We start from the raw sequence: 18,719 nt of genomic DNA on the forward strand, positions 1-18,719 counted from the left end.
TTTGTCACTTTTTCTCGCTTTTTCTCTCTCTAAATCGCTACGTAACCGCGACTACTTCACGGCAACGTGATTTCGATGTCACGAAAGGCTCATTGGAGTAATGAATAAAGTACTACGTTTTATAATATTAAATATTTAGCCGACTTACACGGATTATATAATTAATAATGATATTCCAGCAAATAATATAACATAAAATTATCAAATAAAACTTGTGGAGAGGATGGCTTAAAATGGATTCGCTGAAAATTTGAAAAGTTCAAAAAAATCTGTTTTTTTCCCCCGCACAGAATTATGAGAAATATGAATGAGATATGATTATTATATTTGAATTAATGTCGCTTTAGGTTATTATTATCATTAGTATAATCGTTTTTGAAATTTTCATCTCTATATATTCATTAAAAGACCGGGGTATATTGGATATTGAATATAGAATTAAACGAGTCATTTTTTGAGAGACATATCTATATTTCAGAAATATCAAGACGTTATTTACAGATATGGACAGGTATTATGGGTAGGTATCGGGCATAGAAATAGATTAATCATTTTTTTGAGAGACATGTATTTCAGAAGTCAAGACGTTATTTACAGATATAGACAGCCTGACGCATCCGCAAATTAATCTAACGCGAAGCAATCGGATGTAATACAAGTAACGCAAGTTCGAATTTTATCGCGAGATTCGACGAATACAGCGATATCATACATTTATACATACATATGCGCGTACATGCGTTCATTTTATATACAATTTCAAACTCGAGAGTGTAACGCCTTAAAAACCTATGCGAACTCTCGCCATTCATGATAATACATTATACTGCTTCCAAATAATTATAACGCATACGACATATATTTAGCATTATATTTTTTTTTACGGATTAGATAGATCGGTATATCGCTACGCTTTTATGTAATTCTAATATCTAGGCCTCTATACATTGCGAGTAGATTTCCATTCCATTGCAACTGAAATACGAAACGATGAAATTGCTTGAGTGCATTAACTTGAATTTAAAATTAAAATTGCAATCTGCCCGAAATAAAATTAATTGCTCGTATCTACGCTATTTCACGCAATTCTTCATCGATTTACAGTGATCGGGAAAAAATGACTAGCGATATTCAATTTCCAAGCAAGAGAGCGAAGCTTTTCTCAGAAATAATATAGCTTACAGTTATCTAGATTTTCTCAAGTACATTCTTATTGCAACGAACTTAACTTTTGATTAACTTTTGAATTACAATCAACTAAAAATTATGTACATATTAATTGAATACAATCGCATTTCGTATCTATTGCTACACGTAAAAGTCATGATTAGAGGGTACTCTTCCACTTTGAATTAACAGAACGAACGTAGAGAACGATATAATGAGGAATTCAGAATATAATTTGAACAAAAAACTAGACAGACGGATAAATTGCATTATTGTTCTAACTAATAAGGATACCTTACACAATTAAAATTTAAGTCTCGATTAACTATGTACGATCGTATCTGTAGCAGAGATTTGCTCTTATAATTAGAGTCGCATCAACATTTAATTGTCATTATATATCATAAGCGCGTTCAATAACTTTTTGAGAGAGGCTGCTACTAATACTATTACTGTTAAATACAATTAGATCGGTTGCTTACAGTCAAATAAAATGGATGGTCTGGTATTTCGGAGAGGAGGATATTATATATATATATATATATATATATATATATATATATATATAATCATATATATTATAATATATAATATATATAAAACTCGTCAAATGTTATTTGAATGTATTTATTATAGTATGTTTAGTATATAGATTCATTTATCCTACATTTATACTGGCCAATGTCTCAGTGTATAAATTCAAGAACAAGTTGTTCCAAAACATTTATCATTGACGTTTGCCAAAAGTATGAAACAAAATAAGAAAGGAAAAGAACAGTAAAATGAAAAAGAAACTTCATTCCTAATTAAAAGATCTTATGAAGGCTGAGAGATTTTATAAAATCCTGGTGCTTTAAGCTTTCATAGCTTCCTTTATACACACGATTAATCAGTAAAAGTACATTAGAATTGTAATTTAAGGAAGTTTAATATGTATTATATGTGAATAATCTATTTATGAAAATTTTTCTGACAGATGAATTGGAAAAAGTGGACTGATCTATTAATTACCATATTCACTAGATTGGAACTCATTCGATTCTTTTCTGGAGATATTAATGTAAATTTACTGCAGAACATATTTATAGAATCATATCTTGGTTTGTATAAGTAACGATAGTATAAGAAATATTCCGAAATTCCGAAAATAAATATATGTAAAAAAATATTCTTTTACTTATTCTTTTTACAGATTAATTTTATTACTGAATATAAAATGGAAGTTATGAAAATGTTAAAACCGCACTTTATAATTATTTTGAATATCTCAACTCTGCCTTAACTTTGGTTGTATTAGCTGTATGATCTCTAAGATTAATGTTACAATAATAATTATTAATGCCTCAGTATATTCAAGGACAATACAAGTTGTTCCAAAACATTCATCATTGCCCAGAAGATAAGATAAAATCAAGAAAGAAAGCTTATTTCTAATAATCTAAAATTTTATAGTTTTTAAAAAATCGGAAAGATAAATGCACAAAATTAACAGTCAAGACAATAATTATAATAAATGATAAATTATAATATGTAATAAAATTATACTCTAAAATTATAATGTTATACAAAAATATAATTACGAATAATTATTTATTATACAAATCTATATAACTGTAATATAATTTATTATAATGGATTATGAACGAATGGACAAATTACAAGAAAATACAAAAGAAAATTAAAGAGTGTCAAAGTCAAATGTTCTGCTGAAATTGATTTCTCCCTCTAAAGAGCGTATAAATCTGTTCACCAACTTAATGTTAGACAAATTGAGATCGTCATATCAGATAGTCTATCATTTAACCTAATCGCGCCTCGCTATATATATACATCGCGCACGCTATATACATATTTATATCACACGAAAGATCGCTCCTGCCTATTGTCTGCTCGCGATTAACGTCGCCGAAATTTTACAGTAATTTACAAAGTATATATGCCCCTCGTTAAAACCTGCTTCTAATTACATGACACAAGTCTATGACTAGAATTCATTATTTAAGTAACTGCAGACGACTAGAGATTTTTGGATTCTACAATTGCTATATTCCTTTGGCAATAATGCACTCGATAAATCCAATCTACGGTTATACATATCGGTTATCCAATCGTAAAATAATGTGACGCTTGTGTTTAATACACATTTAGCAATTAATCTTTCAATACTTTCTCTCTCTCTCTTTCTATCTCTCTAAGTATTTAAAACTGTGTGATTTTGGAACTGTAAACAGTGCTTATCAGACATGTAAGAAGGTCAACGGCTAAAATGTAAAGTAAAACATTCATCATTGTCCAGAAAATAAAAGAAGGCTCATCAAATTGCTAAAAATTGCTAGTAATATATATTCGGTGTATGCCAGGATATAAAATAAAATGAAAAAAAGAATTTAAAAATGTATATTTTTCATTCATCGGCGATACTTAATTTTTTTTGTCAATTATAGATGTGATACGATTGATACACACACACACACACGCGCGCGCGCGCGCACACATGCAAATTTATATTTGATTCGGACAACGGTGATGCGCAACCCTGTTTTTCCTGGTGAATGTTATGAGTGAAACTTTATTAACGATCTCATGTACTAGGAAGTGGTTCCAAACTAGGCAAAGAGCTCGAACGAATACGAACGAACAAACTTGCTTCGGTGAATGTGTATGGCGCCGCGAGTACAAACTTAAATTTACATGGACAAATATATTCTGTCTCTTTACGGTTTATTAAAGAAAAAATACTCGTTACGCTCACTCATGATTGTCGTGAATGTTCGTTCGTGATTGTTCGTCTTTGTCAAGTTGGTCTGGAGCCACCTTTAGAAAACAAGATTATCTTTAACTTAATTATTTTTGTGCTCTCAAAACTTTCCCTTGACGAGGCCTAAAGGAGGGAAGTGGCTGACTATGCTACATATTGTCTCCTTGGAAATCATGAAAAGGTAACATTTCGAAGGAGACGACAGGGAGAATATGGTCAGCCGCTTTTTCTTTTTTTTTTCTTTTTTAGATTTTCTTCAAGGAATTTTTTTCTTTTGTATTATTAGCTTCTTTAATATGACTAGCTTTCCCGATATTTATTTTTTGGTATTATTAGCTTTTTTGGTATTATCTTTTGGAATCGATCATCTTTGTACATGCAAGGACTAGAGATAGTTATCTTTGTACATATAAGGACTAGAAATGACTATAGAGTATATTGAAGGGACACTTAATCTCTCACTTAAATCATTTAATTTAAAATTATCTACAAAATTATCTACAAAATATGTAATAAAATAAGATGAGATAAAGCAAAACGATAAAGTAGTAATAATAAGATAAAATAAAATAAAGGTAAAATATAACGATAAAATAAACGATAACGAGATAAAACGATAATAGTAAGTAAAGATTAAATGTCCCTTTTTAGCAACAATAACAATAATGCTCTTTCGCTTTCATCAAGAGTGTTGGTTTTCTTTTTCTTATTTCTTCTCTCATTGAGGAACCTTATTGTGATCCTCATGAAAGGTCCTAGAAAGAGCATGCTGAGCGTTTTGATTGTGTACTCATTACATTAATCGCCGAATCAGTTAGTAAATGAAAAAAATGTCATCATGTCTTACAAGTCAAGGCCGAATCTCCAGTAAAGCCCGGGTCGTCTCGGCAAGGGTCTCGCCGGAAATTGGTGTCAGGTCATCTCGCTGGTCAACTGATTAGTCGGGACTGTCTGGGCGATGTCTGCTTTGCCGGTCGTTTCCTGGCCATCGACCCCGGTGTTGTTATTATTGCCGCTGCTGACGTTGTTGTTGGTTTCAGGGTGTTGAGTGGCGAGATGTTTACGCAGAGCAGCTTGCCTCGTGAACTTGGCCTCGCACCTGGTGCACGGGATCTCAGCGTTGTTCCCCGACGACGACGTGGATGACGACGTCGCGGAACTGTCAGTGTTGGGTAGCCTGGGTTTATGCCAGCGTCGATGGGACGCCAAATTGGCCGGGCAGGAAAACCGCTTGTCGCACTCAGGACAACGATACTCCACGTGGGCGATTCGGGAGCATCGATGTTGCGCCAGCTGGAAAGCGTCCTCGTGAAGCTGCCGACAAAGCTTGCACTGATACGGTCCGAGCCGATTTTCGATCTTGGCCAGCTCGGCGCGCGCCTCCTCCGTGACCTCAACGATGTTGAAGGCGGGATCGATGTCGCCGGTCACCACCGCCTCGTCTGGGCCCAAGATGACGGTGCCCGATACCGGGCTGCTGGTGTCCTCGTCGAATTTAAGCCGCCTGGCGTGTTTTTTCTTGGGTCTCTGGACGGCGGTCTTCTCGTTGCTGGTCTGCTTCGGGGTTGACAAAGAGGCGCCGGTGGTAGGTGGTCCCGAGGACGGCGAAACAAGATCTTCCTCCCGAACTCTTCTCCTGGGACATTGAGGCGGTGACGGTGTGCTAGGCGGGGTCATAGGGGCGTGCACACTCTGAAGATGTTGCTGCGGTGTTAAAAGTAGCTGCTGATGATAGCTCTGCATCGATTGTAAGTGTGTCGGACTTGCCAAAAGGAGCTTCTGATTATGCAAATGATATTTTGAAGTGAGCTCACTTCCAGGGTATGGCGGCAATCGAGTACTATCTTCGGGAAGATGATGGAGCTTATCAACAATCGAGTCGCGGAAGCGAGATGATTCTTTATTAAGGACCAATCGTTCATAGTGGCTATGGTGACTCTGTGCTGAGGAGCTTCTTAAAGTGTCCAGATCGTCCACAACCAGTTGTTGATCCTCTTCGCTATCTCCGCGATCTTCGGGATGAGCCTGGATTTCCTCGCGAATTCCGAGATCTTTTTCATCGCCCACTTCAATCATTTCTTCTGTCTTCGGAGTATTCGGTGTCGGCGGCGGCTTCAAGGATAGATCCAAAGGACACGGCGTCGAGGACCTCGAGGACTCCCAGGACAATGACGCATGATGTTCGGCTGGCGGGATCCGGGAGTAAATCGGCGAGGATGGATCTTCCATCGGAATATGCCACGTGGTTGGCGGCGCGGCGTAAGTAGGATGAATCTCTTCGCTGTAGTAGCTCATGTAATTAAGACCCGGGGCCAGGAAGGCCCTCGGCAGAGCACCGTGAAGCATCTTCGCCTACTTATCTATTTCTGCCTCTTTCTCGATTTCTTCAAAACTCGCGCTGCGCCTTTCGCTTCTCGCTTTGCGTTTCCATGTCGAGTGGGAGATCTCGCACGACTCGTTGCCGAGGGAAGTACAAGAACGACCAACTGTCACGAGGACACTCTCACTGAGGAAAGAAATGCTGGACTTTTAACAAGGATACTCTTAAGATCTGTTCTCCTTGGATGGTATTATACGACGTACGTCTTCCCTCGGCTGTCGGACGTCGTGTGGCAGAATCCGCTAGTGCCGCGTCTCGTTTATGCCGTACGCTCCGCCCGGGCAGCCACCGCTCGTCGGACACTCATTGGTCGACGTTTCCACCCTCTTTCTGTACTCTCGCCGAACGCATGCGTATTCGTCCAAATGCGTGACGCGCCTCTTGGCGCGGGCAAACACTACCGAGCGGTTGGTGGGGTAAAGAGCTTCTCGTAGCTTCTCCTCTGGCTAATCGCTCGCAGGGGTTCCTGTGAAGCAAGTAAAATTTTGAAGGGGACAATAAGGGATACCGATTTTATAGCATTGGTATTAGTGGACCTACATTCTTACGACTTTACTACATTGATCAATCTGAACAAATAAATAACTGAATTAATTATAACGGGCAGCAATCGAATAAACGCCTTTTCTATTCAAAGCTATTTCAATTGCTAGCAATAAATAAATTCAGATAAATAAAAAATGTGCCAATATACGTTCGGGCTAGATCTCTTGTGTCTAATAATATTTTCGCGTGAATTTATGTACATTTTTCGCTTAGCAAACTACGCGCCGGTTACTGTCGGTCTTGAAACACAGTCTCAAGCTGAAGCTAAAATAATACAATCACATATTTAAATTCATAATCAATTTAATAATACCAATACTCTCTCTAGAACGGCCACTGCAAAGGATATGTTGCAAAAAATATTACCCCAGGGTCCGACTGGACCTCTCTATTATTCGAGACAGCGTAGTTTGCGCGAAAAATGTACATAAATTCACGTTAAGATATTATTAGACATAAAAGAGCTCGTGCATTGGCATATTTTCTAATCTACTTGGATTGTCATATTATTGGTCAAGTTTTACTTATTATGATCAATTGCTAGTGTTCTCTAATGAATAAAAGAATGCGTAATAATTAATCATTCTTCTAACTATCGAGTTGTTCAAAATTACCTAAAAAAAATTGCGAACAAATTTATTAGTATAATTTTTTTTAATAAACAGGAGAGGCGTAGTTAGTATGTAATGTTTTTATATGTAAAAACCGAGAAATATCTAAATCTTTAATATTACAATAATAATATATTTAAATGATATAGCATAAAGTGTGTGTGTTATCATAAATGTAATCAATTTGACGCGATATCGAAATGCAAGATTAAGCCTATGAAACATAGAAAAACATAAACGGTAAGATTTAAACAGTAAGCGAACCGGTTTTAGAATTTAAAGAGAACAACATTTATATATATATATATATATATATATATATATATATATATATATATAGTCATGTCGCTAAAGAAACGTTAATATATTCTACATGTTTCTTCGCGTATGTTTTATAATGGAACGTACCTGTCTATTTGTACTTTCCAATATCTAATATCGCATTAATGATACACGTCCAATATTGCTACGCGACGTTGATGATCCATCATTCAGTCGCTCAGATAAATCGCTTATTATCGAGGCAACTCCTTTCGATCGTGTCTGGAAGAAGCGCGACATATTATAACATTTAAAGTATACCGTCGCACGTCTCTCGTGACATTAAATTTAGCGCGACGATTCGCGACGATTCGCGACGTTCCACGTTCGTTTTTTCCATTGACAGCCGTAGAAACGAGTGGATCTTGCGGACGTCGCGGCGGTGGCGGAGATAAGACGTGTTGATAACCCGGCATTACGCGCGTGTTGCCTTTACGCGTGCCGGGCAGAATGATAGGTTTTACACGCGCGGAACACGGGTGGTAGCACGCCTGTCGAACAAGAAGCCGAAGTATCGCCGCGCGATACCTATACCGTAAAACGCGTCCTCGCAACGACGACGCGGCGATCGATCGATTGTACCTGCAAACACCCGCGTATCCCCGGGATTCCGCGGGGTATTCGTCGATCTCGCCTCCGCATGTTCCCGGAATTCGCGGACTTAATCCTGCGTTCAAATATACACATCGATTAATGACTCGGCTGATTATTTATCATTTGTCCGCCAACTATCGCCTTTTTCTTTCTAATAGCCTCACGCATCAGACGTCGCGCGTCGTGTCGTTTTCAAATAATATACTTTCATTGTTTGCAACATGAGAATTTCATGCTGTCCATTATATATGAATCGTTAACAATAAATTGTAGAAATAACATTTCTATTGTTGACTTTATCTTTTTCTTTTCGGAGCACAACGAATGGACCTATAACGGTCCTATTTTGTGGAATTTATGGTGAACAACACTTGGTGAAAATCGTTAGATACGCTCAGCATATATTCACAAAATAAGACAATATACAACGACTATACCAATAAGTGAAACAGACTGATACTATACCTTTACAAAAGCTTGCCACTGGAGCGTGCTAATCAAAGTTGCCAAAGACGGCTTCTAAGCTCATATAATATTGCTGTGTCACTTAAAAGAAAAGCCAATAGTTTCCAACAGAGCGATTTTTGGCTTTAGAAAAATTTACATTATCATAATCAGGAATGGATTGATTTTTATTTCTTAAGAGTTAATGACATTTTACCTCTATATAAAGACCGTTTTTCTCTCTGTGTGATATTCTTTTCTTTGGAACTTACAATTAGACAAGCGAAAAATCATTCAACTATCTAGAACGAGAAAGGGGAAAGGGACGTTTCCTTTTTTCGACGAGAAGATCGCATCGACAAGACGCCGCCGTTGTCCGTCCCGAGGAGACGTCTCTGGTCTCTCGCGAAAAGCGCAGCAGCGTCGTAATCCGTTGATCTTCTTACGTATAATTAACAGGCCGCGGCCACGTCCGCCGATTAATCGCCATAAATATTTCCGCGATCCTGATGGACGTGACCGGCGTTGCGCCGATCCGAATTCGTGGTATATGCATTTGTGTGCGAATACGGGTATACGGGGCGTGTACGTGAACGGAGGTCGGACCGATATGGTCGATCGGCGCCCCCGAGAGATTTGCCAAGACCGAGGACAATCACGCTATAATTGGACGAGTGGAGCTGTTGAGATGCGCTCGAGAAGACGCCGTCTTTTACCCTCTCGAAGACGAGGAACCGATTGACGCCCTCGTGCGGCGTCGCGTCGTCAGTTGTCGTCGGTCATTATTCTTCGATATCGCTCGAGAGGTCCGGCAAAATTATTGCAGCTCATAATCGACGTTTCACTCGCAAAAAATAAGTTTTGAGAGAAACAATATGTTTCTTTGTTTCCATGCAAGCGTTACAGCTCTTCTCATGTAACTTCTGTCTTTGTGATATTTTTGACTTTATCGTATTTTTTTCTTTCCTTCCTTCTTGTAGATTCGTTCCGAGATGCGATACAGCAGCCTCCGCGATTATAATACAATTTAATACGATAGAAATCTGTGTAATAAAAATCTTTAGTGAGAGGGAAGAAGGGAAGTGGGAAGAATGGGTCGATATACCTGTCCTCGCGGTACTTGCGTTCTCATTTCCCGGGATTGATCAGTTGTTATTTTCGATCTCTTCGATTCCAGTTGTTTCTCTCTATCCCTGATGTATTTTTGCATTCGGCACAGTTATATTATTACGCCGTTCGGGTAGGGGAAATATTGCAACACGTATCCGGAAATCCGTTCGCGTACATTTGCCCCGCGTAATCTCACTCCCCGTCTCTCTCTCTCTCTCTCTCTCTCTCTCTCTCTCTCTCTCTCTCTCTCTCTCTCTCTCTCTCTCGCTCCGCGAGCGTAAAATTTCAACGCGTATCCCGGCGTAATCATTCCGCCGGGCGAACGAAAACAAGTGGCAAATGGTCCATTATTATCCGCCAAACGTTATTCGAACTAAATACGGACGGATGTAAAATATAGGCATTAACGCGAGAGCCGAGCCGAGCGAGCGGCTGTAGTCGGTGCGGATTTGCCATGATTATTTGATATCGATGGCGAAACATTTTGCCACGTGTTGCGCTACTGCGCGCGGTACAGAATGCGTTTCGCGGAACGTATATGTGCATATATATATATATATATATATATATATATATATATATATATACATACATACATACATATGAAAATACTCGCGCGATGCATCGCTCGGATTACCCGCAGGACGGGCGACATTTAGATACACGTTTGCGCTCTTCGGCCGCGGAATTGTACAGCGAGCTAATGCATTAATTACGTCCGGGGACAACAGTCGGGCGGTCGTGCGCGACGTTAAATTGTAAAAGAATTCGGAATTAATACATATTTTAGTCCGGCAGAGGGATTGCAGATGACACGATCCGAGATCAGAAAACAAAAAGAGAGCCTTCCACATGTTAAAAAATGTTAATCATTGATAGTCCGCGAGTACGCAATCTCTCCTGCAAATTAAAAGAAAAATCACGAGAAGAATCATCTGGAGATTTATTTTGATTAGACCAGTCACTAAATTTGCGAAATCCACGAGAAAGTCGACAGATATACACATATCGTATCGATTATAGGCATTAAATTTCAGAGTTCGGACCAGGAACGACGCGCGATTAACAAAGCAGACGTCCACGTATTCCGTCTGTCTTGTCGGAATTGTCGTTTTACCGCCTCTGCTAACAATAAGTTCCGCCTGTTAAACCACTCCGATACCATTATAGAGACATTTCCCAATCGCATCGGCACCGCCCGCGCCGGCCGATCTCCCGAACGAAGGAGGAGACGCGGGGGCAAGATCTCTCCTAGCCGTTGCGGAAGCGCGACAGAGGGATCTCCTAAATATCTCGCAAAAGCGGGAACCCTCTAGTGCTCGTCTCTCTCTCTCTCTCTCTCTAGCGCCGTCGGCAGAGGGAGAGAGATATACGTAGTACACGGCTTCCAGGACGAGAGCGAGTAAGCTTTTTGCCTACGCGGATGTAGGCGAGTACTCTCTCGTCCGCTGGTATGGAGGGAACGGGACGGGGGAGGGTGGCTCTGCATATTTCATGCGATTTTAATGTGTCTCCGCTGGCGCTCCGCTCGGCGAACACCCGGTAGAACCTGGGAGAGAAAGAGAGAGATAGAGAGAAAGAGGCCGTGTGCCACCACGTTGCACGGGGCAGGAGTGACTGCCGTGATGCTCTAATCGGCTTACGCAACAAGCCACCCTTATCCCCGGCCTCGGTCGCTCTCTCGTTTCCACCTCCGTTGTCCCGCCCCGCCACCCCCGCGGGCCCTCTGCCGACGCTCCTTATCCGCGCCGGGCCCTAAACGACGGCTATTACTTTGCGGTTGCCTCACTCTCACTCCTGTATCCTTCAAGGACTCCAACGGCTCCCGATGACGGAGGGTTGAGAGGGAGCCGCGCGTGCATCCCTCTGGGTTTTCCGCGGAAAGTTCATTTAAAAAGTAGCCTTTCATCGACGAAACTGCGAGGTTTTTCTCGGAAGATACATACTGTGAACGCAGATACATATTTACATATGTACAAAAATTAATATTTGCCCTTTTTAAAAAAATAGGATACAGTCAAATATTTAATACCGAGATATATTTAATTTATATATTTTAAATGCACGAAATATCTCGATATTTATCAGATTAACCGTGATATATGTCTCATCAATAATTTTCTGATCAGGGAAGTCATCGTTGTTCAGGAAGTCAGCTTGCTGTCGATAGAATCCTCCTCGGAGGTCGCGGTTCCTGAGACACGGCGGACATCTTTGAGGAGAAGGGAAAAAAGTGGGATCTATAATCTCGCATATTAGAAGATACAAGCATACGAATACCGTAACAGTCGCAACGCTACGCGGTTAAACGAATACTTTTACAAGGGAAGATTTTGCGTGTCTGAACGTATCCGTCCGTGCGGCGCGCGACGCGGCCGCGGCGCGGTGCGGGCGGCTGCCCTGCCCTACCTTCCATGTGTGTTTGCCCAGCACGCGAGGGGAGTCCGCGCTCGGTTGCCCTAGGCCAGAACGTGCATTATTGGATAGAGTTACGTTAAACATACGCGCGCCACGCGCTTCCTCTCGCCACCGATGCCGGTATCCTCGGCTCGCGAGCGCGTTACTCGCGCCGTCGAGGATATCGGATGAACACGGACGGGTTTGCCGCCGACAAACACACGTTTGTATGTCACGTACGCCATCGCCGTCGCCGATGAACGTCCGCGTATCTCTAACCGACGGCATGCCCATCCTCCGTAATTATCGTATTCAGCATTGTATACGTGGGGGTCTGATGACGCTGCGCTTTTTTTTTTTACCACAGGTTGCCCAGGAAATGTGGACGACTGATCCTTTGTCTTTGTAGTAAAAGAGTTTGATGGAATGTGTCAGTTAATAATTCGTCAGCATGACGCCTCGATTATGGAAAAAGAAAGCTTGACAGTTCTTGCAAATTTTTTTCCCCCTATATAAGTAGTTGAACACTGTGACGAATCCGGAATCCGGATGACTTTAATTCCCGTCCCTGTATAACCCGAGAATAGCCGCACGAGATGTTTTTTTCGACAGAGTAAACGACCACCCGGAGTAAATTCTATACCTGGTATATAAATTTCAATAGGTACGATGAATACTATAGCAGTTAAGTTGATATTTTTACTTGCTACGAATGTACAAGTCATAGTTCTTTCATAGCTCTTTCAAATAAAAGGTATTCTCGATTAGTACAAAGAACCATTAGATTTTATTTTTTCAACCCTGAGATGTAAAATTACACGTACATCCAGGTAACGTTACCTATTCTCGGGTTAAATAATTTTCTACTAACAGTTCGCTCCTGTCGGATTATGTCCAGAGAAAACGTGAAACCGAACCGCCACCCATCCGTCGAACAAGTCAAGAGTTCTATATATTTAATTAATATTAATTTTATATTTTTTTTTTTAATATTCCGCATATACACACTATATCTAATATTTAAAACTGTATATCGGTAATTTTCTGTATATACTAATATCTAATAATATAATTAAAATTCTATACGCGTGTATAGTAAAGGGGCAAGGATGACGTGTGAATGATTTAACAAGAGCCTGTAAGATTCTAAAGATTTATTTCAATTTGCATACATTTCAAAAGATCATCGATGTTACAATTAATTCGGCAATTACATGCAGATCAAATCGAATCGAAATTCGCTATCTCAGCAGATTGTATAATACGTACTTATATGCGCGGTATATATGTGTATTTCATCCTCGTGTGTATAGATAGCTGCAAGGGATATCACCGGCGCGTCGCTCTGTCTCGATGAACACTATAGCTAATTTGTTGTCGTATCACAGAATCGCGTTTAGTCATTTGGTTGCAATTTTAACTCGGTAGCAAGAACGATCTCTAGATTATTATCGATAATTCGGTGCCTTGTATATCCTTGTACATACGCACGTCGCACGCACGCGTAAAGGTGCCAATTCATGAGACGCTGAAAATGAGCGTCAACAAGGTGAACGTAGTGGTTTCGCTTTGACGCTAGCGTCAAAGAAATGAAGTTGAATTTGTTTAACGTTCAGCGTCGTCGCTGAATCGTCGTTAATTGTCCCAGTACAATCAAACATAGACTTCGAAATACGTAAAATATTAATTATTTTCAAGTAATATCTTCAAGTAATAATATTTTATGGATACACATATAAATAAAAAGATAATGTTTCTGAAGATTTTTGCTTGCTGAAAATGAGCGTCGAGCGTCAACGTGAAAAGGCACCTTAATATTAATAATAATATCGGACGATCGAAGTGTTATACCTGTCGACAGCGTCGTTCTATCGACGAGATATTAACAAAGCTCTATTTAGAGAGAAAATTCTAGCGGAAGCAACAAGAACTTCTTCGAGGAAGTTTTCGCCGAGTGGATCGCCAGGTGTTCCCGTGTTCCCCAGAACGATTCAATGAAAAATTAAACACGGGCGAATCTCCTACGCTGTCGTTGTCTGTGTACTAAGCTCTCCGGACTTCTTTTTATTTTTTATTTTTCTTAAATTATTTTCCTTCCCGTTTTTGGTGCAATGTAATAGATTATAAGATTAAAACTCTATTGTTCATGCAAAAATTCTTAAAATTGATTTTATAAGTGTACAATTGGTTTAGAGAGAAAGATATGTATATATGTACGAGTCGCTACCATTAAAAAGGCACAAATGTAAATAGCTACAAGATCAATGATTATTCCGTAATTATCACAAATATTTAAGAGAAAGCGCCGTATCCTATATCTCGCTTGCGAAAGAGAGAAAAAGTATTATATTATATTAATATAATAATATATGTATGATTTTTTTCATCGTAAAAATTAAGACCTAAAGTTTTGAAACGCGTAAGTTAGGTCTTCCGTTTAAATAAACGGACACTATAAACTCTATATACGTATCGTAGATTTCAAATTGGAAATGGTAAGAGAGATAAAGCTTAAGCGACATGTTATTCGTGGGAAAGAACGTTCAAAAGAAATTAGAGCTTCGTAACGCGGCAGCTGGACCCTATTTCCAAAATTTGGCACATGCGACTATTAGCACGTATCTTGGAACAAGCAATTTTCAACGTTTAATCCAGAAAATATGTCTGAGTAAAATTTTTGATGTGAATAATGACCATTAAGCCTCGAATGTCCTTACAATGCCTTCGGCAAACCAACGTTCCATTTATGACTTCACCTAATAAGACGAATATAAATATGTATTATTTTAACTACGATAATTGTATTTAATTTCGTTTTAAAATGTAATTTAAAATATCTGTATTTATATCTCAATTTATCTCTCCTTCCAAGATAATCGATGAGATAATATATAAGAGACTAGACAAGAATTGAGATATGCGTTACTGAATATTCTCGAAAAATCGTCAAAGTTATTAGGAGAACATGTTTCTAGAGAAAGTTATAAGAGGTTGCGCGAACAAAAGCTGATTTAAATTTCGCGGACTCCTTGATAAAGTAGCTACCTACTTTGTCAATGATCGGAAAGTGATTAATTACTTTATCTGAAAAGCGCGAAATTTGAATCGAACTTGGTTGCACCACTTCTATAGAAACATGTTTTGCTAATAACTCTAAGAATTTTTCGAAGATATTGTGAGATGTAAATCTTTCAACTGCCGCTTAATCTCTTATCTAATTATCTTAATGAGAAATAAATACAGATATATATAAAAGTATTATTTGAAATTATGCAATTAATAATTATCATTATAATTTTTTACATAACAAAAAGTACATTTAATTATAATTATAATATTTTATTTTGAATGATATTGTAAAATAGTTAATATAATAATTAGGCACATAATAATTTAGTTATTTAGCTGCATATTCAATATTATATTTGATATTTTAAAGTGTCATTCAAAATAAAATATTACAATTATAATGTTAACTGTATATTAATTTATAATTATAATAAAATTAAACTATAATTTATACCTTCAGTTATGCTGATGGGTTCGCTTAAAGAAAATACTGTCTGTTTCCAATGTGTCGGCGTGGAATGGGGACCCGTACTGAAATGAACCGGATTCTCGAGGTCGAAGAAAATGTCGAAGTAACCGATTATCGCGGTTAACGATCCTGTTTTCTTCACGTTCAACGTGAAGGGAGACGAAAAATTGACGCAATCCGTAGTAACTTTATATAGGTCAAAGGCTTGGATCTCGGTGGTGCTTGTTATCAAGTCGTCGACATTACAGATCTCTATACTGGGTTCCCGCAGCACTTCCGTTTTCATACAGCTCATTTTAAAACCGTATACGTTTGACCAGTAATCAACTAACTCGATATATCTTTCTGCGGAACAATAGTTATCTATATAAAATAGCTTGCTAACAGCTAAATGATTGAATATATGATTAACATATCTAAAATTACTGCAGTAAAAATTAAAACACATGTAACACATACTTGTATCACCACTTCCCACAATACTAATTGTGCATCTGTTTGGAAGAATTGCCCCACCAGGCGTGAGATAATGGTCCCTAGCATAAATTACTGTGTCCAGCATTCCCTCGAACAAGAGAAAGTATCCCATCCATTCGGATATTATCGCATCCACTTTCTCTACTCCTATACTAATATCCTCCAGACGACCCCTTTTTAAAGTGATTATGTCGTTGAGGTTGTTCTCCCTAAAATCAATTTATTTAATTTATTATTATTACATTTTCTTTGCATGGGACCTAATTGAAGATAGGAATTATCTAATTTGCGATCTCTAAATAACAATTTATCGTTTAATAGTTACAATTTATCGTCGTATATACCCAGGGTTGGACGTTTACGCGTAAAGTATAATAATCTACATCTACGTGTATACAATGCAAACTATATTAATTAATGAGTCATCTATGTAAATAACAAGTGATCTATGCTGGAAAGAATCATCAAAGATTTATATATTTCAGAAATATCGGAAATTTGTGAGAGTTACGGTACAACCCTGGTACATATTTAAGTGTACCTTACTATATCCATAGCGTGGTATATCACGTCAGACTGATCGACACTGATAACTTTACGGCAACCAGATTTTGCCGCAAACATAGACAGTATACCAGTCCCGCAACCAACGTCCAGCATCACACAGTCATGGAATTTATTAGAATTTGTTAATAATGCGTCACGGTAACTTTCCGTTCGCACTTTATCCTAATAAAATATATATTTATCACTTTTTGATAGATCGACATTGATGAATATTCTGCCTTTGAAGAAACTTTGATACAAAATTTCTTCAGCTTCAGCTTGTTTATTCATCGTGATCTTACAATTCTTAATATTACATTGTGGGCAAATTATCATTGAACAGAATCGATGGAATTTATCAAAACTTACAGTCAACATTTCGTGATGTATGGCAAAATGACTGTACGTATTGAAGTAGCCCTCATCAGCGTTAGAATTATTAGCATTGACCGGAATATTTTTTTCCTTTTCGTCCAAATCATCGCCTAGTATTAATTTTTGAGCCTTCTCTTTCATCTCCTCCATTTGCTATAAAAAAATACTTTCTCACATTAATATGCCATATATGGAAATATATATGAAAATACATTTAACGATCGTATTACTATATACGTATTACTATACCTGCTTCACTAGAAAACACGTTGTTTCGCTTTCCTTCACCTGAGACTTGAGCGACCTGATGGTTCTTTTCATCTCTTCATATTGCACTTCCGACAAAATCACATTACTGTCGCCCTGACATATTTGTTTTGCTCCTCTTTCTTCATTCACATTCCTAATGCTGATGAGATCTTCAATATCTGCGTTAAAATAATAACAAGTCAGTACCCGATGCACGCGTAACATCGTTGAGGACAAAAGGATCGCCTTAGTTCTCCAAGCTCTCTTTGTACTTGCCATACATTAACCATAGATCATCTTCCACAACAGGACGTAAATACTCGTCATTGTCCCAAGCCTCTACGCCTAGGGTGCTCAGCTGTTCCGGCAAAATCTCCTTGCGACGAACAAAATTGATTAGTTTGATATACGAGTAAGTGTCGTGAATGTGTTTCCTTATAAAATCACTGAGGTCAAACTTGTGAAATGTCTCAATGTGGTGCAGCGCGTAGGAAAATCCGTTAGCAGTTTCTGTACAAAACAGGCACGAAATGTCGTGGTGATCCTCACCGTTTTCCTCCCAATCATCTCCACTGTCACTGTCGCTTGACATGTCGTTATATCCTAAAATATAAAACATTTACAGAGACGCGTTCAATTAAATAGAAAAAAAACGACGAGCAGCGAGTAACATACATGTATGTATAGCATTAATAGTAGTGTAATAATGAAATACATCCTTTTTTTTTTAAACGCGCAAAAACAAACGTTCCATAACGATTAGAAATACTCCGATAATAAATACATTATTTACACCGCATCAATTAATCGCTCGGCTTTTTTGCCGATCGCCACGTAGGACAGATTGATTCTCTGTCGTTTCGCGATTTATTGCGCAAGACTTTCATTAATGTTTTACCTAATTTTGCCACGGTAAGCCTCCTCTACTTGCGATTGCGATGTTAACCACAAAACATTCACGAGTAACCTCGTCGCGCGAGTCGAGCACGTGTCGATGTCGTCGATAACTGGCGCAGTCTCTCTTTCTCTTATGTCGAGTTCATACGACATGCGTGTTACAATACCAAATACGTCAGCAAAGCCAGTGAACGTATAAATATTCACACAAAATTAGTTTAATATAAATTAATTAATTAATTGTTAATATAAATCTTATTTAACAATGTTAATAACTCATTTTTCTTTTAGATTAGTATTTGAGATTAT

The 18,719-nt window shown here is 38.5% G+C and overlaps 2 protein-coding genes across 4 annotated transcripts; both read right to left on the reverse strand.

The window, feature by feature from the left end:
• Positions 1–494: 494 nt before the first annotated feature.
• LOC143899060 (uncharacterized) lies at positions 495–7,726 on the reverse strand. Its single transcript, XM_077409018.1, has 2 exons — positions 4,773–7,726; positions 495–4,680 (listed from the first exon to the last, which is right to left on the reverse strand). The coding sequence occupies exon 1, from the start codon at positions 6,269–6,271 to the stop codon at positions 4,838–4,840; it is 1,434 nt and encodes a 477-aa protein (XP_077265144.1). The 5' UTR covers positions 6,272–7,726; the 3' UTR covers positions 495–4,680; positions 4,773–4,837.
• A 5,741-nt stretch (positions 7,727–13,467) lies between these two features.
• Positions 13,468–18,556, reverse strand: Art3 (arginine methyltransferase 3). 3 transcript variants are annotated; one of them, XM_077409017.1, is made up of 9 exons: positions 18,412–18,556; positions 18,063–18,116; positions 17,790–17,889; positions 17,514–17,692; positions 17,259–17,417; positions 16,885–17,072; positions 16,326–16,552; positions 15,852–16,211; positions 13,468–15,084 (listed from the first exon to the last, which is right to left on the reverse strand). In XM_077409017.1, exons 2-9 carry the CDS (start codon positions 18,078–18,080, stop codon positions 14,975–14,977), a joined length of 1,341 nt encoding a protein of 446 aa, XP_077265143.1. In that variant the 5' UTR covers positions 18,081–18,116; positions 18,412–18,556; the 3' UTR covers positions 13,468–14,974. The 3 variants fall into 3 exon arrangements, with proteins under 3 accessions (XP_077265143.1, XP_077265141.1, XP_077265142.1); XM_077409015.1 differs by having other exon boundaries at positions 17,790–18,116; XM_077409016.1 differs by lacking the exon at positions 18,412–18,556 and adding an exon at positions 18,189–18,382 and having other exon boundaries at positions 17,790–18,116.
• Positions 18,557–18,719: the final 163 nt, after the last annotated feature.

Source organism: Temnothorax americanus, unplaced genomic scaffold, assembly GCF_048541705.1.
Source record: "Temnothorax americanus isolate GAGA-0224 unplaced genomic scaffold, ASM4854170v1 Scaffold25, whole genome shotgun sequence".
Classification (NCBI taxonomy): domain Eukaryota; kingdom Metazoa; phylum Arthropoda; class Insecta; order Hymenoptera; family Formicidae; genus Temnothorax; species Temnothorax americanus.

Excerpts from the sequence above, each read along its gene's own strand:
- Art3 (XM_077409015.1), bottom strand. The coding sequence starts at position 18,105 with ATGTCAAGCGACAGTGACAGTGGAGATGATTGGGAGGAAAACGGTGAG. Across the intron at positions 17,693-17,789 it reads TGATCTATGGTTAATGTATG|ATATTGAAGATCTCATCAGC; the intron begins GCAAGTACAAAG and ends ATTTTAACGCAG. Across the intron at positions 17,073-17,258 it reads TACATCACGAAATGTTGACT|GATAAAGTGCGAACGGAAAG; the intron begins GTAAGTTTTGAT and ends ATATTTTATTAG.
- LOC143899060 (XM_077409018.1), bottom strand. The coding sequence starts at position 6,271 with ATGCTTCACGGTGCTCTGCCGAGGGCCTTCCTGGCCCCGGGTCTTAAT.